Source organism: Orbicella faveolata, unplaced genomic scaffold (assembly GCF_042242905.1).
Source record: "Orbicella faveolata isolate gen_17 unplaced genomic scaffold, um_ofav_v1 contig_34, whole genome shotgun sequence".
NCBI lineage: Eukaryota > Metazoa > Cnidaria > Anthozoa > Scleractinia > Merulinidae > Orbicella > Orbicella faveolata.
The window spans coordinates 16,337,978-16,362,022 of NW_028301563.1; the positions used below are offsets into that span (position 1 = coordinate 16,337,978).

Here is a 24,045-nt window from a genome sequence, read left to right on the forward strand (position 1 = left end):
CAAACTTCTGTACGACTGTTTTAAATATCTTCTCAAAAAAAAAAAACATTTTCAGCAACACCAAACGTCGAAAACGAATGTTGAACTTAGTATGAAACACTTGAAAGTACTGGTGAAAGGAAACTGATGATGAAATGTTTCCTGTGTTTGCACAAGTTCTCTGAACTTTGAAATTCATTTTCTCTCGTTCCCATGGGAAATTGTTTTCGGTGTTATTTCAGGCAATTATTTATGTATTTACCTTTAAGAAAATGTAAAAATGACTGTAAAATACTGAAAATTATTCTGGTACCAGATTTGTGTCCACTAAAACCTAAAATTGCTCGATTTTCCATCGGATTTCGTCTTAACTCTTGGAAAACTATCTGTGTGCAAAACTGGTTCTGTGCCATTCAAACTTAGAGTCATCTGGATTCCCTCTAGTGCAAAATTAAATTTTTAGCCTTCAAAAATCTCAGCATATTTAAAAATAGTATATAACAAATTATGGTATGGAAAGTAATAGCTAGTAATCAAAGCGAAATATCAAACACGACAATTCGTGTTTTTCCTCATCTTCAAACACCTTTCACAAACATCCAGGGCCGGATTGTTCAAAGCCAGAATTAGTGAGAATTTTGATTTCAGTTTTGTAACTTTTCGATGACCTTTTCGATGACGTTTCTATCGTTTGTGCTTCAGTTTTGAGCTAGAGTAATTTCAAACTAATCAAAACATAAGGAGTCAAAAACACTTTTTACACAAGAAAATTTAATACTTCGGTTAACTTTTAATCCTGGGTTTGCGTTAAACGGCTTTCGAACCCGGCCCAGCAGGTCTTCATAAATGTGGTGAAACACAATCTCGGGTGTTCGATCAATCGAAACTAAAACGTAAGAGAAAACGAAGACAAAATCGAAAACTTCTATGCTGATTAAGATCAGTTATCCATCACCATTACTGGTACGATCCCTTTTGCTCGAAAACGCAAAACAAGTGAGCGTGCGAGCGTGACTGCGAGCGTGACATGCGAGCGGCGAGCGGCGAAGCCGACCTCTCACATGTGTTGCGTTTTTTGTGTTCTTCCCAACGGATTTTCGTGCAAAAGACAGTCTTCTTGCAGTTCATTCATCTTGTTGAATTATTTATGAGTTTGAGAAGTTACTGCACCACTTTTATTTACCAATTTTATTTTATTACAACTCAACTTTTCGAGGATACGCTATGTAGTTTCGTACTGGCTCAGGACTGTATGCCCATTTTATAAAATGCGTCATTCCAAAATTTTCAACAAAACCGCATGGCAGGGTCACATGCAGCAATACATTAAAAACATCAAACTCGAAGTTTCTCTATTCTGAGGGTTTTCAGAGGATGTTCAGCAGCCTATTGTCAACTTCCCACGTTTCGAGCAACTTTTACACTTCTAACAATCTTTTGCATTCACGAATTCTGACTACTTCTGAGAAATCTCACTAAGTTGTTTAACGAAACTTAGGTCTGTAGAATAGCAGAGCAGTACGTATGATCTTCCCGCGGTTAGCTGAAAAACTGATTAAGGTAAGCTGGTAGTAACGTCAAAACAAATTGAAAATGGCGGACTAGAAAAAAAGTGTCTTTGAGAGTGATCAACGCTTAAGTGAATTACAGCTGTTGCATTAAAATAAGAGCTTGAAGCCGAAACATTCAAGGGACTTAGAGATGATTTCCAGTCCGTACTACGCACTCTCGAGAGTTTGCTCACGTTTTTTGTTTTGTTTCATGTATGACATCACAAAATGTTTCGCAAAAATGTTTCGCAACTACTTACATGAAGTAAATTCATGTCAACTGCTATTATGGGCGCGTAGTTTTATGTTTCGTTCTTTCTCATGTCACTTGATGAAACAGCTTCGCAGCTGTAGGAATCAATGAAGCTGTTGGAAAAAGAATTTGAAAGGCCTCAAAGATAAGGCATGTAGTTCGTAACGAATAACATCGATTCGCATTCCATCGAGTGAGATTTTTTTATGTTTATGAACAGGAGGGTGACGAGACTGCGCAGTACGAACTGAAAATCATCTTTAACTGTATTAGTGATTCACAACTGCTTATAACTGATGGTCTCCCAGGGGTTTGGGGGAATCTGCCTGGGCACATGATCAGTTATTTCTAGGGACCTTTGACCAAAAAAAATTAGGGAACAAGGGAGAAGAAATGTTACTTTTGTGGGACAGCAAGCGTATTTTTAATACAAACCTACCGACACAGAGAGCAACTTTTTCAACGAAAAGGTACTTCTTTCTGGATCAGTTTAATAGCTAGCCGGTTAACGCTAACGTTTCTCTTTTGCATTAAAATACAATCCACCATGTTAGTGAGGACATGTCGTGTAATTTTGTAGTTTCTACCTGAAATGTCCTCATATCCACTTCGAATTAATTTATATTGTAATGCAAATGAAAAAATAATCGTGAAGGACTATTGAGAAACTCTTGAGCCAAATTTTGAGGAATGTTTAGCATCTTTTTGTAACGTCGCTTACGTTTACAGCCAGCTAAAACGGCAGCTCTTCACTGACGCATTTTCGTCCTCCAATAAAACAATCACACGATGTACTTGCTAATATCCTCCGAAGAAGAAATGGGTATCTTCTCCAAACAAAAAAAAAAAACAAAACAAAAGTTGACAGGGGTTACCTGGGCCAATGTTCGTCCTCTCTTGCAGAAACAAATTCCTAGACTTGAGTTACGAGAGGCACAGTGGGGCGTGAAGTGCTCGCTTTGTCCTTAAACTATTTTATGTCGAGACGTTGATCTCTAGTGTAACTAGCTTAATTTCAACGATCTACGTAAAAGTACGACTTAAACAAAAAGTGAGCCATAGTCGGTCCTATATATGCAAACTAAGACCATTTTGGATGCTTTTTCCAGACGGTGGTTGGACTTTGCTCTTTAAATATGCGAATACTACAAAAAAAGAAATATTTTACATTTTGTGCGATACTACTACCGAATGTTAGTCATGACGTTGCTAACACATATAGCAAGCTCTTGAGCGACAAGGAGATGAAATCCGTCTCCAGAATGAACGGAACATAGCAAAATATTTGTTCATATTTTCACCTGTCCATTTTGCGACAGTATTACGGCCGAGTCTTTGGTGATTCAAAACTGGCAAATGCGTGTACAGTAATGGAACAAAAGACCGTACACGATAATGGTAATTATCATGATCACGATTGTGATGTCTGTAACGGGATCCTTTGCGTCTCCGCGAAGCTACACGCGGTTCTAGAGTGGCAACTTTCCTAGCTGCTTTGATTAGGGCATTGGCTAAAGCCTTTCCAACCATGTTTACGGAGTACTCGTTGTTACTACTGTTGGACCTTGAGTCTCGGGCAGGTGCATCTTGTCCTGTGACGGGGGGAACCACTTGTAATGGCTGCTCAAGAGGGCGTTGGATGGAAAGTGGCTGTTGCAGTGATGGCCGTGGTGCGGCATTGGTAGAGACAGGAGGAGGGGCAGGATTAGGCTTGGGCAAGGTACCAGGTTGGGCTTGAGACAATGCCTGCGATAATGCTTGCACTAATCTTGCATTGCTGATTGGTTGAATGCCTTGCTGCATGTTCTGAGACAAAGCTTGTATCAAAGCAGCCGTTAGCAGGTCAGGTGGTTGACTGCGTGCTTGAGCTTGATTCGCGGCAAGAGACAATGCCGACGCAAGAGCATTTGGCTGTGACTGAGTCATCGAAGAACGAATGGCATTTGCAAACAAGGTGGTAATGCCATTGTAAAGAAGGGGATCATACCCTCCTGTGGCTTGAGGAAACTGTTGGACCCCAGGTAAGGAAAACGGCGATGAAAACATCAGAGGAGATGGGTACTGCTGAGACAGCTGGGCCAATGGTGAAGCATATTGAGGCCACGGTGAATTCATATTCTGGAGCATTGGTGACTGGAGACCTCCCATTCCCATAGGGTACATGGAACCTCCTTGAGGCACAAATCTATTCCAGAGAAGGGAGGACATTGGCGATAAAGGAGATAATCCTGGCACGGGGCTAGACATTAACATGTTGTTAAGGTCTCCCGTGGGTGATGGAGGGATTGAAGACACTGTTATTGCAGCTGGTGGCGATGCGGCAACAGTAACTTGCCCTGGGGGAGGGGCCAAATTTGGTGGACCGACTAGAGGCGAAGGGGCGGCTATTATAGTTCGGGGAGGTGACGCTTGTTCTAGATACATTTGAGGAGCGGCCGCGGGAGCAGGTGGGTATTGATTTCCAGGTTGTTGATACATCATGGCGGTCTGGGCTTGTTGTGGCTGGGGTGCAATAACGTATGTTGGAGGTGGTGGTGCTGGCGGTGGAGGTGCGATAACATATTGTGGTGGTGGTGGTGGGGGTGCGTAGGCGTATTGTATTGGGGGTGGTGGCTGAGCAGACTGTGGCATTATTATCTGAGGTTGCTGAGGCGTTTCCGGTGCCGCTGGCACTGGTGCTAATATTATCTGTGGAGTGGGCTGCGTTTCAGATTCCTCTTGAGATGGCAAAGTGAGAGGGTAAAAGCTTGGCGCTGTTGGTGTTATTGGAACACTTTCGTGCTGCTCAGCCTGACCAATTTCCCCATTTTCTCCAATCTCCAGGTTCAGATTAATGTTAGCCGCGCCAGTTGGCGGCGCTCTTTTAAACGGAGTCGCAGCCTGGATAGCTATGACCTGCTTCTCTGTCGGTTTGGTAGTAGGCGGCAATGGGGTGGTTAATGGTGTGGTCAGCGGGGTTGTCAGAAGCGGGGTTGTTATCGGAGGGATTGTAGTTGGTGTTGTTACCGGCGTTGTTGGTGTTGTTGTAGGTGGTGGCGGTGGTGGTGTTGTAGGTGCAGCTGTTGGTTTAAATGTCGGCGCTGCAGTTGAAGTTGCACCCTCCTCATCCAATAAAAAAGCTTCATGCTTGCTGTTGATCGTGTTATCGGGAGGAAGAACAATGTAGGGCTCATCATCTACTACAGGTTCATTGTTGGAAATCTGTTTTATCTGTTTTCTGTAAAGCTTTGTGTCATACCATGGATCCGAGTCTCGGTAATAACTCCAAAACTGCCTTCTTGCAAAGGGCAATTTATTCCTCCTCCAAATAAAATCTGTTTAAAAATGGATAAAATCATAAAAGCTAAGAAAACATCTTCTCGCATATTACATTTTAAACCATGTCATAGAAAATACAGCCAATCAGAATACAGGAAAGCTGTTGTATATTCGATGGTATTATATCCAACCTTCCCATCATGCCCCGCGCGTATGGCTCATGGATTGGGTTGGCCACTGTATTTTCTTTGATACGATATGAAATAGTTATCCAACGCTCTCTAATGGTATATCGTGGAATATCCCACTTGCTTATACATCGACTATTCTCTGGGACAATATCCCTACTCATCTAAAAGATCTCAATACCTTCAACTTTTCGAATCATCTGAAACTTTATTTACTGTCTGAACAACATTCTGAAAACTAGTAATATTTCTATATGCTCCTTTTTTTTTTCCAATTTTATGTACGTAACTCATGCTCTTAATAGCTTTTTCTCTTAAGAATGGCTGACTGTTAGGATCGAGAAACGCCGGTCAACGTCCCATTTGACAAATCGCTCATATTTTGCCCAAAGATACCCTTAGGTGACCTTATTCTAAAAATCATATTTAGAGGTTCCAGCGAATTTTTATTTTTCAGAAATTCGCGAAAATTTGACAGCGCGGTCAAAGTGCGGTTTTTCGTGTAATAAAATGACCGAAATAAGGTGCGAGGACGAAGCGCTGCTTAAGTCTTAAAATACACTCAATTGACTTCAAACTTCACACAAATGTGGAACAACCACTCTAATTTATTCCTCGCTTTAAACTAATCTCAGATATGTTGATATAGTGGTTTTCCGAACCATTTTAAAAACAGCTATGAAGCGTGTGAAAAATAACGGCAAAATGTAGGTCATGTTTAACAGCAAAAAAATGCATCTGGTACCTCACTTTCCGATTATTTTACTTTACAGCCTTAAAATATCATTATTTAAGATATACCATGCCAAGTTTCATGCTCGAACTCGCAGTATTTCCCTTTGTGAAAAACGAAAATCTATGTCAATGTGTTGGGCGCAAATAACACAATAATTATGCACGAACCAGAGACAAATCAATTTCAATGGCGAAAGTAAAAGGCTATCATTAATTACAATCCCGTCAATTCACTGCTATCAGTAGAAACATAATGTCCACTGCATAAAAACTGTTTTCAGACGTTTTCGAACCATTGCGCGTTAACTTTGTTTAATTTCGTGTCCGCCGTCATGTCTAGTTTTTCATCGCGTGTATTTCCTTAATGTCAACAACACGTGAATGGTTGTCATAACAAACGCAAGAGATTTCCTGGAACCTTAATGTTTTCGATTCACCAAAACGCTTTAAGTTCGTTAAGACACAATAATGGGTCGACTTGGAATGCTTTTTAGCATCAAGGACGTTAAAGGACTGTAAATTAATCGAGTTGAAATATCTTGAAGCAAATCAAAATCGCGCCCTTATTCTAATTTGGTAAACAGCCAATCTCCGTTCAAGTTCAAGAAGTCGAGAGGTTAATCCGGCAATGTATTACCGGTACAACAACAAAATCAAACCGAGGTCATCAAAAGTGTAAGTTTAAAAGTGTAGTGGCAAGTTCCAAATAAATTTCGCCTATATAAATTGGAAACAAGATGTGAAACGGTCTGACCCGAAACAAATAAACAAAATATTAATACGACTAATTTAACCCGAAAATGTTACAGAAAACATACCTAAAAGCCGTCGATTCCCCTCGATACCACTCCGCATTGCCTTAAAGAGCCCAAACTTTCTGCTGTAAGAATCAGGGGCCTCATGAATCTGTATTTATTATATCGGCAACCATGCTGCGTGGCTGATATTCGAGACTCAGTAAAAGTTGTCACACAACTGTACGAGCAGCCCAGTCACGCTTTCACTGCTCTTGCGCAAATGTTCAACATTTCGCAATTTACATAAGCCGACTACAAGTTTAAAGTAGTGACAGTAGATTGAAATGCGCTTGTTAAAGCTGTCCTATCGAGGAACAATTATTTCCTGTTTTTGAATGGCTCTTAGTTGTAGCTACAGTCGGGGAGGGGGGAGAGGGTATTCCCGGAAATTTCGGATATCTGTATGCCGTGGAAGATTTAGTGGTCTCCAGCTCTTAACGCCAACACTGAAACACTAGATGATTCTCGAAGTATCACAGGGGTCACTACGCTAAATAATTTTGAGTGTAGCTCCGCTGAGTCAGTTAACCGTTGGCGCGCATATTGCATTGACCGTGGACAGGTGGAAAAACAGTTAAACCGGAAAAGCCTGTTGCACATTGTCATTTAGCGTTGTCCAACACGCAGTCGGTCTGGTTGTAATGTTAATCGTATTTGAGAGAATCTCAAGTTTTCTTTCGACACATACTGGGGTGATATACTACTAGATGGGCGTGGCCGGGACCCACGAGTCAAGTCAGTCAATTTGCCATGCTTAACCGAGAAGAGTGATAGTGAGCCAGTAGTGGAAGGACTGCAGATTGTCCCTACGCTGGAGTATTTCTACAACTTCCTTTGCCTGACTAAAATTTCTCTCCTCTTCAGATGCCTGAACATGCATCTCATCAGGATCACTTTGGCGCATTGCGGCACTTAGTAACCATGCACGGTAGGGGTGTATTGATGTCTTCAAGGCCGCTGCATTCGTGTCTTTTATAGGGTGTCTACTTTAGAGAGGCACTTGTCGCTGGAGAAATGTACTCAGTCCCTGGAAAGCTATTCCCTTATGGACTTAGCCAAAATGTGCTACAAACCTTGCTTGGAGCAGGCGTGGGCGCTTAACTCAAAGCCACAATAGGTCACCAGGAAGCGCTCGTTGTTTTAAAAAAGGTGAGAGAAAAACTAGCACCTGAAAAAGACGAATATTATAAGGATCCCGGGCTCTGCGCATTCCCGCGCCACCAGTTCGGTGTCAACCTTTCGGCCTGTCGTTTGACCAACGCGGAATTTTGCCATAAGATACGATTGCTGCTTGTCACTGACTGCCTTGAGAGCCCAAATCTTCCACGGCATACAGATATCCGAAATTTCCGGGAATACCCTCTCCCCCCTCCCCGACTGTAGCTACAACTAAGAGCCATTCAAAAACAGGAAATAATTGTTCCTCGATAGGACAGCTTTAACAAGCGCATTTCAATCTACTGTCACTACTTTAAACTTGTAGTCGGCTTATGTAAATTGCGAAATGTTGAACATTTGCGCAAGAGCAGTGAAAGCGTGACTGGGCTGCTCGTACAGTTGTGTGACAACTTTTACTGAGTCTCGAATATCAGCCACGCAGCATGGTTGCCGATATAATAAATACAGATTCATGAGGCCCCTGATTCTTACAGCAGAAAGTTTGGGCTCTTTAAGGCAATGCGGAGTGGTATCGAGGGGAATCGACGGCTTTTAGGTATGTTTTCTGTAACATTTTCGGGTTAAATTAGTCGTATTAATATTTTGTTTATTTGTTTCGGGTCAGACCGTTTCACATCTTGTTTCCAATTTATATAGGCGAAATTTATTTGGAACTTGCCACTACACTTTTAAACTTACACTTTTGATGACCTCGGTTTGATTTTGTTGTTGTACCGGTAATACATTGCCGGATTAACCTCTCGACTTCTTGAACTTGAACGGAGATTGGCTGTTTACCAAATTAGAATAAGGGCGCGATTTTGATTTGCTTCAAGATATTTCAACTCGATTAATTTACAGTCCTTTAACGTCCTTGATGCTAAAAAGCATTCCAAGTCGACCCATTATTGTGTCTTAACGAACTTAAAGCGTTTTGGTGAATCGAAAACATTAAGGTTCCAGGAAATCTCTTGCGTTTGTTATGACAACCATTCACGTGTTGTTGACATTAAGGAAATACACGCGATGAAAAACTAGACATGACGGCGGACACGAAATTAAACAAAGTTAACGCGCAATGGTTCGAAAACGTCTGAAAACAGTTTTTATGCAGTGGACATTATGTTTCTACTGATAGCAGTGAATTGACGGGATTGTAATTAATGATAGCCTTTTACTTTCGCCATTGAAATTGATTTGTCTCTGGTTCGTGCATAATTATTGTGTTATTTGCGCCCAACACATTGACATAGATTTTCGTTTTTCACAAAGGGAAATACTGCGAGTTCGAGCATGAAACTTGGCATGGTATATCTTAAATAATGATATTTTAAGGCTGTAAAGTAAAATAATCGGAAAGTGAGGTACCAGATGCATTTTTTTGCTGTTAAACATGACCTACATTTTGCCGTTATTTTTCACACGCTTCATAGCTGTTTTTAAAATGGTTCGGAAAACCACTATATCAACATATCTGAGATTAGTTTAAAGCGAGGAATAAATTAGAGTGGTTGTTCCACATTTGTGTGAAGTTTGAAGTCAATTGAGTGTATTTTAAGACTTAAGCAGCGCTTCGTCCTCGCACCTTATTTCGGTCATTTTATTACACGAAAAACCGCACTTTGACCGCGCTGTCAAATTTTCGCGAATTTCTGAAAAATAAAAATTCGCTGGAACCTCTAAATATGATTTTTAGAATAAGGTCACCTAAGGGTATCTTTGGGCAAAATATGAGCGATTTGTCAAATGGGACGTTGACCGGCGTTTCTCGATCCTAACAGTCAGCCATTCTTAAATCTCCATAGAAAAATAATACCTGGAGGCTGACTAGAAAACCCTTGGTTACTTCAGTCTCCAGACTCATATAGTACAGTTTCTGCTTTGCCTTTAGATTTCATTGATATAACAAAAAACTGTAAATGTACGAGTAAATAAAGTTATTGTTGTTGTTGTTGTTTCACTTGTATTTTCTTAGTATATGTACTCATCTAAAGGCTTGGTGCTTATAGCGAGAAAATTCAACTGACTCGTGGGATATTCCATGATATATACTCGATATGATATTCCATGATATATACTCGAAAGCATTGCATAAATAGTTCATTTCTTAAGTTACATTTCATTTCTTAATTTCACAGTTATTCTTCAGTGATCAGATAATTCCTTACTTTCGGTGTAGTATCACTGATTATGAAATATTAAAGATGACTTCTCCGCTTCATTTCTAAAGAATATGCCAATTCATCAGATTTGCCTTTTGCACCAGCTTCAATGCAAGTGCAAAGCGTTCTATAAAATACATAGAAATTTGTTAACTTCACATAGAAATGAACGTGTTGGTAAATTAAAATTTGGAATTCCCTAGGATTGCGCAAATGAAGAAACCAGGTTGAAAAATAAGTTGAACTTAAACTACGTGTTTATTTGTAGAACCAAGAGACTGTGACCTAGGTAGTCTCTTGGTAAAACGAAATAAATCCCCACCCATCCCTTCTAACTCACTCTTCTTCCCTCAGAAACCTTCTCTGATATCAAAGCTCACGTTCACGTGTGTGGTTTGCCCTTGACCTACATTTGCCGAAGGTATGCTTATGTGGTTCAGCGACTTTTCCGTATATCTTGCATTATCGCCGATTCTCATCTGAATCGACGACAATTCACTATTCATTTGCATCTCACGAAGCTTAACCTTTCTTTCCAAGTGAACGTGTCTCTATCACTTTGTTCTGGATAATTATATTCCTCAAGATTGGGGATTTAGGATAGAAGAACTCTGCACCTTACCTTTTCCCTGCTTTGACCTTGAACTACCAGAGTCAGTCAGTGTATATTCCCTTTTTCGCCTAAAACCTACTGTAATCGGGAAGCCGTTTGTCACCTTAACGCGTTTAATATTTGTGTTATCTGAAGGACTTTGGTTCTCTTGGTGGTCGCCACTGCCCGACCATCTAACCCATTTGAAAGTTCCCCTTCTTGGTTGAATTGTCTTCAAATAAGCTTTCTTCCTGCCGTAGAAACCATTTCCCACAGGTACAGTTGCCATGAAGATCAAAAGTGATAGAACTAACATCACAAATGCTCTTCCAGGCCGGGCATAAACACGGTTCATGTTTCCCCAAGCAAAGTCTTGACCCTTTTGACGTTCATTTCACCAAAACTAAGACATGTACCATTGCGGTTGTCTCATCCGCTCTATAGCTCTCGAGAGGAGTGGCGGATATTGTACCTTTAAGGAATAAACATGGCTAGATTGGCGTAAATATTGTTATCCGAGTCTAGTTTTACTTAGGGTACATAATTAACCGATTCGTCGTTTAAAAATTAATACGATGTAATAGAAAACTAGTGTAGTGGAGTACCGACAGGTGCTAGTAAACCTGTATCCCGGAAATTCCTTTAAACAAATTACTTTATTATCTGCGAAGAGCAGCTTTTTAACAAAAAATTAATCTGTAAGAGATAATGATCAGCCAGTTTCATTCGTTAAAATCTTTTAATCTGTTATTCGTTTTTTAGGTCACTAATTTCATGCAAGTTTGTTTTGACTGAAACGAAGACGAAACTGCTGTAGTGCAACTGCAACTATGGATGCAGGTCACAAACAAACCAACTCAACCTCTTTGGGTTGCTGTGATCCTACTGAGAAATTCTAAGAAAGTGTATTATTTTGGGACGGTTTTAGGAGAGGCGGGTGGAGGCGAAGCCCGCCTTTTTGTATCTGTTTCTCCAATATCAGACACCTTCTCACAACCGTATAATTGCTTCACCCAGCGTGATGCCATGCTCTAATGTGAAAGGTACACACGAAACACGAAACCGCATTCATGGTTGTTAAATATGATTGACGAGAATGGATCCAGTCCTTAAAAGGCTGGTTGGTACTTGACGCCCTGAAAGAAAGTTCAGAAAAAAAGGTGACCTTCTAAAGCGAAATATTTGAACATTTTCTTGTTATGTTATAGTCCTAGAATTCGAGGCGAGAAGTGTGTTGAACAGTATAACATTGATCAAAACAGCGCACGTCTAGATGCATCGATCGCCCTCAGAAACACTAAAATAGTGTTTGCGAAGCAAGGCTTAAAAGTTATTCGGTTACACCTGTTCAATTCGGACAATGTAGCGACCAGCTTGTTAACGGGTGGTGTTTGCATACTAAATTTCAAGGATCCATGCAAGTAACCGTCGTAACATGATGTTCTGTGACGCGAGTTCTTCCAACATCAATATCACCAAAAAATGACGTTTTAGTAATTTGAAACGATGAAAGTTGCTTGGTTATGTGTATTTTTGTACACGCTATTTTTGCGCCCTGTAACGGAGAGTAAAGTACGGTACACGAGACATCAAAGCGGCCGATTGAAAGTATGGCACAAGATTCAGTCGAGGTTGAATGGCCATCGAAAGACACATATCGCGAAGAAACATCCGCATGGTAAGAATGAAAGTCTCACAATTATGTCACAAGGATTGATATATGTGTATATATGTAATTGTTGTATTACTGTTAAGATTGTTTTCTCCAGACTATCTTAATTTGATTAATATTCAGGTTTTACAGCAAGAGATCTAAGGCATATTAAATGAACAATATCAACATGGACAGGTCTTCTCGTAAAATATTATGTATTATTATTATTATTATTATTATTATTATTACAGACTAGATTCTAAAGCGATGCTTGAATGCCGTTTATAACGAACGAGCACTTACTAAGTACTCTTTATGGACTCGAGGTTGCCTTCATGGGAATGAAATGCGGTAATCTTTGCCTGATTCCTAACTAAATGTAAAATATCATACTGGTATACTAAATAACCGTACGCTACCTAATCAAGTAAGCTATTCTGCCTTGTTGCAAAAACTAGCTGGATAGCGTTTCCTTGAAAACAGCCTGAACAAAAGTAACCAATCCTAATCTGTTCCATTTTCCTTTGCAGAGCTATCAAGTCCAACAAGACCAGTGAAGCATGCACATCTATTTCATTCTAATTATAGGTTCAAACACAGAAAAAAGTCGGTCAATGCAAAAGGTTCGCCGAAAGAAGTTATTGTCAAAGTGAACGGACAAAATGTATACTCCAGTAATCCACAAAGTACAAACTCCACTAGTGGAGCCACACCGACCACACCGACTTCACCAATTTCAGTAACAACGCTTGCCCCACAAACGCATAACATAAACCTTCACATTAACCTTACTAAGGCTTCGAATCCTCCTGAAGAAGAAAGTAACCGACCAATTATTGTAGCTGCACCGCCTAAACCCCAGCCAGTTGTGGCCCTTTTGCCTGCAATAGCATCTCAACCTGCACTGACGCCCGCTGTTGTACCTCAAGTTCAACCTCCTGCACCACAGCCTGTTCCCCCTGCCACAACAGCACCACCTGAAAAGAAGGGTGAATCAAGTCTTAGTAAGATATTACTGACAGCTGCTTTATTAAAAAGCCTAACGGGATCAGACTCCTCCGAAAGCACGACAGAAGGTTATCCTTCTGCGCTTCAAAACCTTTTAATGCCTAATACGTCTCCACTCAGCGCGTTGCTGGCCCAAGGTGGATGGCCACCGTTTGGTTATCCCCAAGCCGCATCTCGACCAATGGGATATCCACGACTAGGATACCCTCAATCTGGGGTTCCAGCGTTGGGGAATCCAGCATTGGGATATCCAGCTGCTGGGACAAACATGGGGTATCCCGCTGTTGGTGCAAACATGGGATATCCGGCTGTTGGGGCAAACATACGGCCTCCGACTGTTGGTACAAACCTGGGATATCCAGCTGTTGGTGCAAACATGGGATATCCGGCTGCTGGAACAAACATGGGATATCCGGGTGTTAGTGCAAACATAGGGCCTTCGACTGTTGGTACAAACATGGGGTATCCGGCTCTTGGTTTGAACATGGGATATCCTGCCGGTGGGAACCCAAACTTGAGATATCCTGCCGCTAGCAATCAAAACATGGGATATCCTGCCATCAGGAACCAAAATATGGAACATCCTACCGGTAGTTATCAACCTGCCAGTTGGAACCCAAACTTAAGATATGGTGACAATGGTAAGGAAAATATAGGAGATCTTGCCGGCGGAAGCCAAAACATGGGTTATCCTGCAGGAGGTACTCAGAACATGGCATATCCTGGCGGTGGGAGCCAAAGCATGGATGTAGCAGCACCAACAGTACCAAACTTTCTTAGTGCACTCTCTCCGACACCGCCTACTAATCTTCTTCAGAACCCTAGTGCATCGTCAGGGGGCGCAAATCCGCCGTTCCCAGGTCCGAAGGTTCTCCCTAATTTGAGACCCCTCGGGTCTTTAGGGACTCAGAGCCAAAGCGCTGTTCCATTGTCCGCTCCAACGCCTCAAGTGCAACCTATTGCAGCACCTGTAGGTATGCCTGGGGCAGTCACTGGAATTGGTCAAGCTCAAGCACAAGCCCAAGCTCAAGCTCAAGCTCAAGCTCAAGCTCAAAGCCAAGGCCAAGGTCAAAGTCAAGGCCAAGGCGTTGGTATGGGTCTTCCCGCGAGTAGTTTAACAGTTCCGTCGACATCTACAGGTGTTCCTGGAATTGATCCTATGAGTCCTTGTTGGTGTGGATGTGAGGCGGACTGCTCGCATCCATGCGACCTATGCAATGCTGGCGCTGCCAACTACTACAACTATAATAATAACAATAATAACGGTAATCAAAACATCGTGGGTACCGTTTATCCTACCAATACTGGCTAAACTACGTCATAGTTAATATGACTTTGGCACTTGGGTACGTAGGCCCTAATTGGATAGGACAGTTTACATCTAAACTCGAACAGTTGCGACAATCTCCATTTGAGCGATATGCTGAGCTGCACAATCTCTGAACAAAGGCTATTACTGCAAAGAAACCTCTCCTTATATCATTACTACTACGTACGTAACTTTTTTACAATAAACGATAGACGACACTCTTTTTTAGCGTAGTGTCATCTATCAACGATATGCGACATTCTATAACCATAACATGAATGCCTTTCTGACCTGCATGAAATGAGCTGTTACTCCGCATGAAAAAATGAAGGGTAGGAAGAGTTAAATGATCTGAAAGCTCAGGAATGTCCCTAAAAGACATAAACAACACCAGACCTTTTTATACGCCAAGCGAAATTATTTCACTACTGGTTAGTGGCCTCACGAGGATTCGCCTCATTTCGTCTCATTTCGTCTCGTTTTCGTCTCGTTTTGTATTCACACGAAAAAAACTTCAACCGTCTGACTGAGTCCTCGAAATGTTAGTGTTAGTTCGTTTCTGTTTTAGTCTGCATTCCCATGTTCAGTTAATGTCTTCTTTATCATTTCCTTTTGCACCGTGGTAGCTGTCACTGCTAGCCGTTCCGTTGGCGTTTATATGTATTAAACAGAAGCCGCTGAAGATGTGATAAATAAAAAATAAAAAATGTCATTTTACAAAACACTTGATAAAACTGGAGCTAAAACTCTCTCAAAAGTTTACATTTGAATAGTCACCCATCAACAATAGTGTTCGAAATGTATTTACGACTGCGGGATTGAAAAGGTTGACGGGAATGATTTAATATCTCTTCGCTTTGCTCCGAAAAATAAATTTAGGTCTTGTCAACTTCTCCCAAAATCGTATTCACAATGGGAAACAGTTCCATGATACACTGCTGGAAGAGTCAGGTAATAAACGGATACTACATAGGCTATTGGTGACACTGCAGCGACCTGCATGGACCCTGTAGTTTAAAAGGTGGATATATTATAAAATGACATCCACTGGATAAACCATGCTTATCCATTTGATAGTGATTTACACGGTGCATATCGTTACCTCCATGCAGGTCCTGAAAGTTTAAAAAAATTCCCCCATTGCATTTCCAGGAAAAAGGCTGAGTAGTCGTATGTTATTCAGCTCCATTTCGTAAAAATCCTCTTTCTGCGATTTTATTTCCTCTCTGAGCGGTATGCTTGAAATATTATAGTTAACGTTGGCAAAATATTACAAATATTTCCTTGTTTTTCTTACTTACTCCAACCTACCGGGACTCTGTTTCACAAGTGGGAGGAAGAGCATGACCGGAAGCTGTCTATTGTCTGCCCTGCACTACTGGTCACCAATTGTAAACACCTGTGATATAAGTCTGCACTCACAGGCAAGATTTTAAACTATACACAGTTTTCAATGTTGTTATTTTTTGGAAGATATGGAAAGCATACAGAGCGTCTGCGTAGGAAGCTTAAGACAGTCTCAGGTTTGACAATGGCCACTTATTGACCACCTATTGACAACTCGAATTAACCTCCTTTGACCAGCAACTGAAGAGGAAAGGGCGAAACGTAAGGCCAGCCACAATGTTGAGTCTAGGAAGAGTAGACATCATGAAGCGAAGATAATTTATGCAGATAAATATACGAGTTTTGACTGGCATCCACGATACGGCCGGTGTGTAGCAAAACGCGGAAAACAAAGATGGTTTGGGCGGCAGCGTTACATTTTATGGGTTTCCGATATTGTATTTACATCAATCGGCGTATTTAAATTAAGTCAAGAAAGCAATAGTACTTGAAACCAAATAAACTGTGTGTACCGCTCAACAATACACAACCAGTTTGTCTACTGGTGTTCATAAATCTTTGATGCATGGCTTCCGCGCTAAACGAGGGCAGATTTGGCACTTTCTTGCCAAGCGAGAAAATGGAGAGAAAGAAAAGAGCACTAGTAGATTGCGTTTAATATGAAAGTTAACGGGCGAGCCGTTCTCTTATGGCATGCCCTGTGTATAAGCTGGTTGGCTGTTCAGGCGGGGCGTCTTGGGAAAGACGAGCAAAGGTCACGACCAAAATCGGACGTGAAGCATGGGATATACGAACCTAGTCATAATTTGTTTTCAAAGAAACTCAACGGTAAGTAATGTTAAAATAAGTCTCAATTGTGTAAGATTCATCGACGACACCCAAGGCTTGATGTGAACAACAGAATAAATAACTAAGGTCAACCTTGGTTCGTGTACTCTTAGCTTCGCCTTCGACTCTGACGAGAAGCTTAACACACACAAACCAAGTCGCCCTTTATTTTTTGAACATAACCCACATAAGATATAACCAGTTAGAGCTGTCTTAGGATCTCGAATTAAGCGGGCGGAGTAATATATCGCAGTAATTACTTCACTAGGGTCCAGCAATTTCTTCGGCGTAAAAGTGGCCCCTCATGATACGTTCAAAGATAGCTTTAAATATGACGCACAACTAAATGAACTGGTCATTTCTCTTTGATCCACTTTTCACTGGACATGAAATGAAGTCTTCAAATTGTTGTGGCTATTATATTAAATAATTTTTAGATTCCAGTTTTGTCGATCTCAAAGTAGGAGCACATCCACCAGTCTTGCACCGTTGTTCGGAAGAAGGTTAACCCTAATTTTCCTGATTTTGGAAAAGTTTAAAAATAACCAAATTTTGTTCTTCCTGACTAAAAGCCATTGTTTCCGTTCGTATTAAGTTAAAGAACACGGTAAAATTATAATTAAGATGAAAAACGGACCAGAACTCATTGCAGATGGTCTGCAAAACTTACATTTTAATCATGTGTGTAAGCTATCTATAAATTAACATAATTAACTGCATTGAAAAAATCTGCGTTGGTTTTGAAAATTCAGCCTAGCATAAAAGACTCATGGTAGAAGAATCATTTTATACGCTAATTATGATGTGAAAGAATTAGAATTTTCAACTATGAATCGTTTTTTAAAGAGTCGTTTCGGATAGAAATGTAATGTTATGTTGTATAATATTATGTTTCTCCCCTTTACGGTTACCTTGTCAGTCCAATTTTTGCAGAAAAATACTCAGACATCATTTATTTTAGATAAAATTGAACAAGACAACTTATCAACTCTCACTTAAATGATGACAAGCTTTCATCACCCTTTTTGTCAATGAAACCACAATGAATGAACCAGTGAGTGGATGGATATTGTTTTCAACTTGGATACCTGGATTTTATCCAGAAGTTGGAAACAAATTCATTACATAGCCTGTTGGCGTAAATAATGACAAAAAACAAGACACAAAGCAATATTTCAAGTGTAAATGGTCTCATTCTACGGTTTTACGTACATATTTAAATGCAAAATCACCTTGTACGTCATGATAGACAGTACTGCAGCTGCAAGAATGACTCCAGAAACTTGCTTTTAAGACTCAATACGTAGACGACAGTAAGAGTGGAGTTTTTTATATAATTCAGAGGAGATTGGCGAGGCAATCAAAACTGCTCTTAAGAGAGGACGCTTATATATTTGTTTTTTTTTTCCTGGTAATGACTGGGAATATTGCTGTGCTCTCTAAATGTCGATGCACGCCATCAGCAGGTTGCCTTCGTTATCGGTGTAGCGCTGACATTTGTACTGTACTGGGGTATTACTGCTAGCCTTAGAGCTGGAGACATTCTGAAAATAAAGTGCTTTCTGAGAACGTAAACATGAGATATTGAATAATAAATCTAATGATCAATTTAAATGGATCACTCATGCATTACTGTGTATTACAGTGGGATTATAACAAAACCCTCACAATACACCAAGCCAAGGGTTGAACAGTAATAAGAAAGGGAAATGTTTCCATTTTCCCAGGGGTTTAAGTTTTAATCATTCCTGTAATACTGCGAGACCATTTTAGTTTCCTTATTGTTTTCCCCCATTTCTCCCGAGGCCAAATGTTTTATTTCATTTTATTCAAAAAATACTAATATTCTCATTTCGCATTCCTCTTAATTAATTCTCGAAGCCTATTGTATTCAATATGAAAGGGAGACAAATGTAATGACTAACGTTTTAGTAACTTTCTTTTATGCAATGCTAGAGCTTAAAATTATACAAGATTGTAACTAATCTCTTTTCATTTCAGACTCTTTACATTGGCCACTTACTGCGCGAGGACTCAGGAACAAAAATGAGAAGCGAACATTTATTCGTCGAAAGATACAAATCAAAGGGGCACCCAAAACAGTCGTCGTGACCGTAAATGGCCAGCGGGTTGACACAAATTCTGGTGGCACAACATCGCCTGTTCAACCACTGCCAGTTCCATTGCCTGGAGCGAATCATCCTATTAACCTTCATATCAATCTCAATAGAAAACATTTCGAAGGAAACATCGTCGGTCAGCGAAAACAGCCTATAATAATCGCTCGCCCAAATCCTCCTCGACCAATAGTGATTCCAATTCCGATGCCAGCACAAACGCAACCTCCTCAGCCAGTAATATTACCAGCTCCACTTCCTCCTCCTCTTCCACCTGCTCCCATCCTCCCAGCACCCATGCCCCCACCCTTGCCAGTTCCCATTCCAGTTCCGGCGCCAGCACCACCTCCGGATAAAGAAGACTCTGACCTTGCCAGCATCCTGCAGACAGCTGCTCTGTTAAACACGCTTGGAAAAAAGGAGGAAAGTCGTCCAAAGATAATACCAGTTATGCAGCCATTTATTCCCCCTATGGCGTATCAGCCACCTTTTATGGGATATCCACCTGGCAGGAACCTAAATCAAGGATATCAGGGATACCCGGCCGGTGGAAATCCTAATCAGGGATATCCGGCAGGTGGAAATCCTAATCAGGGATATCCGGCAGGTGGAAATGAAAACCAGGGATATCCAGCTGGTGGAAATCCTAATCAGGGATACCCGGCGCGTGGAAATGAAAACCAGGGATATCCGGCGGGTGGAAGTCCAAATCAGGGATATCCAGCTGGCGGAAATCAAAACCAGGGATATCCGGCTGGTGGAAATCAAAACGCAGCAGTCGCACCAGCTGCAAATAATGGCTCTCCTTTAGCGGGATTAAATGGAATCCTGCCTTTATTACTTCCCTTCAATTGCCGTTGTGGATGCGAAAGAAGGTGTCCAGATTTATGTAATCTTTGCAAAGGTGGTGTTGACGAGGAGATCATTGACACGTTAGAGTGTTGCAAGACACAACCGTGCTCTTGTTTAAATGCTGGAGCGGGTACGACACAACCAGCGGCAGTGGCAGCCCCATTAGCGGCAGGAGCAGTAGTAGCCCCAATAGGAGCCCCAGGACCTCCAGTGGCCTCTCAACCTCAACGAGGAACTGCATTACCAACACCCGCATCCGCCCCAGCCCAACCACAGCCTATTCAACAGTCATATCCTTCTTTACTCCCGTCTCAACCTGTTGCCGTGCCTCCTCTTCCCCCATTAGGGCAAGTCAATCCCGTCTCTCCATTACAACCTGCATCAGCGCCACCACTTCCATCCCAACCCGCCTCAGCGCCACCACTTGGAGCACCTCCTCAACCTTTACCATCTGGCCCAGGACCTCCAGTTTCTTCACCCGGGCTGCCACTTCCCCTTCCGCCGAAGCCGGAGATAACTCCTCCTGCAGCAGAGATTACTCCTCCGAAACCAGAACGCGTTCCACCAAAGCCGGAGATTCCAGTTCCCGGCCCCCCTGGATCACTTACTCCACCCAAGCCAGAAATCCCAGTCCCCGAGGCGCCCAGTTCAGGTGTCCCTCTGAAGCCAGAAACTCCAAGCCAGGGACCAATTCCCGAGACAGGAACAAAACTTCCACCTAGACCTGGAATTGGAGGACCTGAAAGAGGACCAGGAAAGCAATCATCATCTACTACACCGGGATCGTCAAGTCCTGAAGGTCCAGGCCCCCCAGGCTCATTGGTTGCTCCTCCACCAGATAGCACAGGTCCTATCCAGCTTCCGTCTTTACCACCTTTACTACCTGGTGAACCGGGGCCCAGTGGTGAGTAAAACACGCTTTATATGTGCAGACTGAAGTAAATTCTGAATTGAGATGAAACAAACGGCCACAACAGGATATTGGGTGGGAATATGGGGTAGAACACAGAGGGACTGAGTGCGAGATTACTGGCCTGAGGTCTTAAAAACATAAGCTGAATGAAGACGAGATCCGTGAATACAGAAAGAAAGAGAATCGACAGTCTTTTTGAAGAAAAAGTTTCATCTCAAAAGAACTGTAGAAAATGGATTCTTATACCGATGTTATTTACAAAACAAATAACCGACCATAAAGCACGACCACTAAGCACTCAGTGATCTAGACAGTGGAACAAGAAAGGAACACTTATAGGGCTTTAAAGCACATACTAATGCATAATAAGAGATAAATCGTTTATGTTTACTCCACAGCTCCTGCTGCTCCTAATCCAGTAGCACCTCTTCCAGCTGCGCCTACCCCGACCGTCGTACCGCCGCTCCCTCAGCTACCACTGCCGAAGACAGCTTATCCTGCTCCTCCGGCACCTCCTCAGGTATTTATCATCAAGGAAAATAGCGTTTCTGCAAACGATCCAGAAGACAGCAAGAGTGCAGAGGCACTCGATAATTTAAGCCAGTCGTTCGAGAATGCGTTCACGAAGGCTCTTAAGTCTCAACGAAAGAAAACTAAGCTGCACCATAAACCTCGTAGAGGGCGTGTTAATCAAAAGCCAGAGGAAAGAGAAAATTTGGATTCAGAAGACGAAGCGACCGAGAACGAAGAGAACGAGGACGACGAGGAGAAGGTGCAGTTTTATGGCGGCTCACGAGGAGATTTCGAAGACGGTGATTTAAATGAAGACAGTGATATCAGTCGAAAAAATGACAATGACGATGACGACGATAGTGAGGATGATAATGATATTGATCAGAATAAGGCGGATGAAGAGCCGCCATATGACTTGGACCAACCTCGCTATTCTCATTCTCGGCCATCTTACGAGGACGACGAGCACCAAGATTCGTCGAGACACGACCAAAACGATCAGGCACGGAAAAGGAAAAAATATTTAGTCCTCGAGCAGTATGGTAAAAATGAGGACCTGAGTGATAAAAAGGCAGATAGGCACCAGCTGTCATATGGTCGCTCTGAAAATGCATTTTCCAATCGATATTTTGAACGTCAAGGTTTTGACACTCATAGAGAAAAACACCCAACACTCAAAAAAACGAACTACGATGACAGATCGCCAGAGTTTGATTTCGATTCCACTGATGATGAAAGTACTCAAAAAGTTCATAGGGAAAGACATCACCCAACACTGAAAACAACTAACTACGAGTTTGATTCCCATTCCATTTACGGTGAAACTACTCGAAAAGTTCCATCAGAAGCCGCGTCTGTATCTAGTCGGCGCCACAAGGTCAGGTCCAAACACTTCAATAGCCAAAAGCCACGTTCGAAATTCAAAGCTCAGAGGAAAAAACTTCCAACACTGAAAACAATGAACTACAATGATAGGTCGCGAGGGTATGATATCGGTTCTATTTACGGTGAGACTACTCGAAAAGTTCCATCAGAAACCTTGTCTGTCTCTAGTCGGCGCCACAAGGTCAGATCCAAACACTTCAGCAGTCAAAAGTCACGTTCAAAATTCCAGCATTACTCTAAAGATCTGTCTGTTAGTCATGATATAAGTAATTTTGCTCATTTGCAGGACCGAGCTTCTCACAAACATGGCCGCATGCATGGACATGATCATCATTCTCTGCATAAACAGTCAAAAAATGTCGAAAAGAGTCGTTCAAAAGCTGAAATGATTCCCGAGGACGAAATTACTGAGGATGTAGGCTCAACTAGTGAAGGAAATGATTATTCTGGAGATGATAAACGTCTTTCTTCCTTTTCATCTTCTGGAAATTACGAGAAAAACAACCAGCATCGTCCAGTGGAGGACACTTACATTGAGGGACATAAAAATCCTGCGCTATCTACTGTGCAGGTTTATAAACCAGGACGTCATTCAAAGTTTAGCAAAAGAAAAAAAAATTAAAAGTGATAAAAACATCAAGGAGGAAAATAGTTATAACTCAGGTGAAGAATCTGGCGAAAAAGAAGACAATGATACTGATGGTGGCGAGTATTATTAGGAACCTTTTCCTTAATTACTTTCCCCTTAAAGATGATTTCCAGACCATACTACGCAATCTCAGCACCCAAATGTTTATAAACATTATAAATCCCACTCGATGGAATGCGAATCGTTATTATTTGTTACAAACCACATTCTTATCCTTGAGGCCTTTCAAATTCTTTTCCAACAGCTTCATTGATTCTTACAGCTGCGAAGCTGTTTCATCAAGTGATATGAGAAAGAACAAAGCATAAAGCTTCGACCCCTTCGCATCCAAAATGGCGGTTGTTTGAAACTTTGAATTTACTTCATGTAAGTAGTTGCGAAATGTTTACATTATGTGATGTCTTTCGTAACACAAAACAAAAAAAGCAAACAAACTCTCGAGAGTGGGCAGTACGGACTGGAAATCATCTTTAAGAGTGCTCTCTCTTAATGATGGCAACGTTCGTCCCAAAAGAACTCCTTTCCTTCTGTAAATTAAATGCACGCTTTTTGTTATGGGAAAGATTTGCTTTAGTCTTTGAGCTTTGAATAAAACCAGTAACATTTACAATAACTGTAGTCTTTGCGTCGTTCGTGCTATTCCAAATTCTGAAAAGTCTACAAGTAATTTCTTATTTAGAAGTATGGTTGTTTTACTTCATTAAGTTGGAAATGCTATTTGTCCTTCAAGCACGCTAGAGCACGAGCTCGATTGGAGGGAAATTAAAGGAAAATGGAAAGTCTATCAGCTATGTTTTCCACTACTTTTATTATAGACAACTTGTCTGGACAATCCTTCTGCAGGGGAAAAGTTGCCCGTTTAATTTGAGAGCAGTTACCATAAACATCAGCACTTCGTTCTATAGGGTCAAAGGTTGTTTTTTTTTCCTAGAAAATTCGACTTTTGATCATTTATATCTTCTAAAAACGAAATCAAGGAAGATCATTGCAAACGTAGCAGGGTAGATAATTTAAATTTGCATCGAAAACACTCATTTATTGATCGCTGATTTGTTAAATTCTAACAAATTATTACGTGACACGTCACGTGATCAACATAATATGCTAAGGCAAAGCGGGACGCCGAGTTTTATAATCAGGGAAAATTCAGCTTCGTGAAACAAATATAACAAGAGATATAGCTGCCCAATCATAATTCTACTTTACATTACTGACCCGGGCCTTAAACTGCTTGAAAACCCCACAATTATTCAAAACTTATTAAAATTTTGAATTTTTTCCCCACTTTTAAACCAATT

The 24,045-nt window shown here is 41.4% G+C and overlaps 2 protein-coding genes and 1 pseudogene across 3 annotated transcripts; 2 read left to right on the plus strand and 1 right to left on the minus strand.

Moving 5' to 3' along the window:
- Positions 1 to 2,253: 2,253 nt before the first annotated feature.
- On the minus strand, positions 2,254 to 11,242 carry LOC110041596 (uncharacterized). Its single transcript, XM_089271732.1, has 2 exons — positions 10,703 to 11,242; positions 2,254 to 5,096 (listed from the first exon to the last, which is right to left on the minus strand). Exons 1-2 carry the CDS (start codon positions 11,025 to 11,027, stop codon positions 2,992 to 2,994), a joined length of 2,430 nt encoding a protein of 809 aa, XP_089127858.1. The 5' UTR covers positions 11,028 to 11,242; the 3' UTR covers positions 2,254 to 2,991.
- An 815-nt stretch (positions 11,243 to 12,057) lies between these two features.
- Positions 12,058 to 15,377, plus strand: LOC110041595 (uncharacterized). Its single transcript, XM_020746906.2, has 2 exons — positions 12,058 to 12,350; positions 12,857 to 15,377. The coding sequence occupies exons 1-2, from the start codon at positions 12,179 to 12,181 to the stop codon at positions 14,644 to 14,646; spliced, it is 1,962 nt and encodes a 653-aa protein (XP_020602565.2). The 5' UTR covers positions 12,058 to 12,178; the 3' UTR covers positions 14,647 to 15,377.
- A 1,175-nt stretch (positions 15,378 to 16,552) lies between these two features.
- On the plus strand, positions 16,553 to 23,363 carry LOC110041594 (uncharacterized; annotated as a pseudogene). Its single transcript, XR_016201471.1, has 4 exons — positions 16,553 to 16,818; positions 18,820 to 20,691; positions 21,099 to 21,961; positions 22,226 to 23,363. The product of XR_016201471.1 is annotated as an uncharacterized LOC110041594 (transcript).
- Positions 23,364 to 24,045: the final 682 nt, after the last annotated feature.

What these genes read in the sequence shown, in the direction of transcription:
- LOC110041596 (XM_089271732.1), bottom strand. Translation starts at nt 11,027, where the DNA reads ATGAACCGTGTTTATGCCCGGCCTGGAAGAGCATTTGTGATGTTAGTT. An exon ending in AAGGTCAAAGCAGGGAAAAG is followed by an intron (nt 5,097 to 10,702) that starts GTAAGGTGCAGA and finishes ATTTTTAAACAG; the next exon opens with ATTTTATTTGGAGGAGGAAT.
- LOC110041595 (XM_020746906.2), top strand. Translation starts at nt 12,179, where the DNA reads ATGAAAGTTGCTTGGTTATGTGTATTTTTGTACACGCTATTTTTGCGC. An exon ending in CGCGAAGAAACATCCGCATG is followed by an intron (nt 12,351 to 12,856) that starts GTAAGAATGAAA and finishes TTTCCTTTGCAG; the next exon opens with AGCTATCAAGTCCAACAAGA.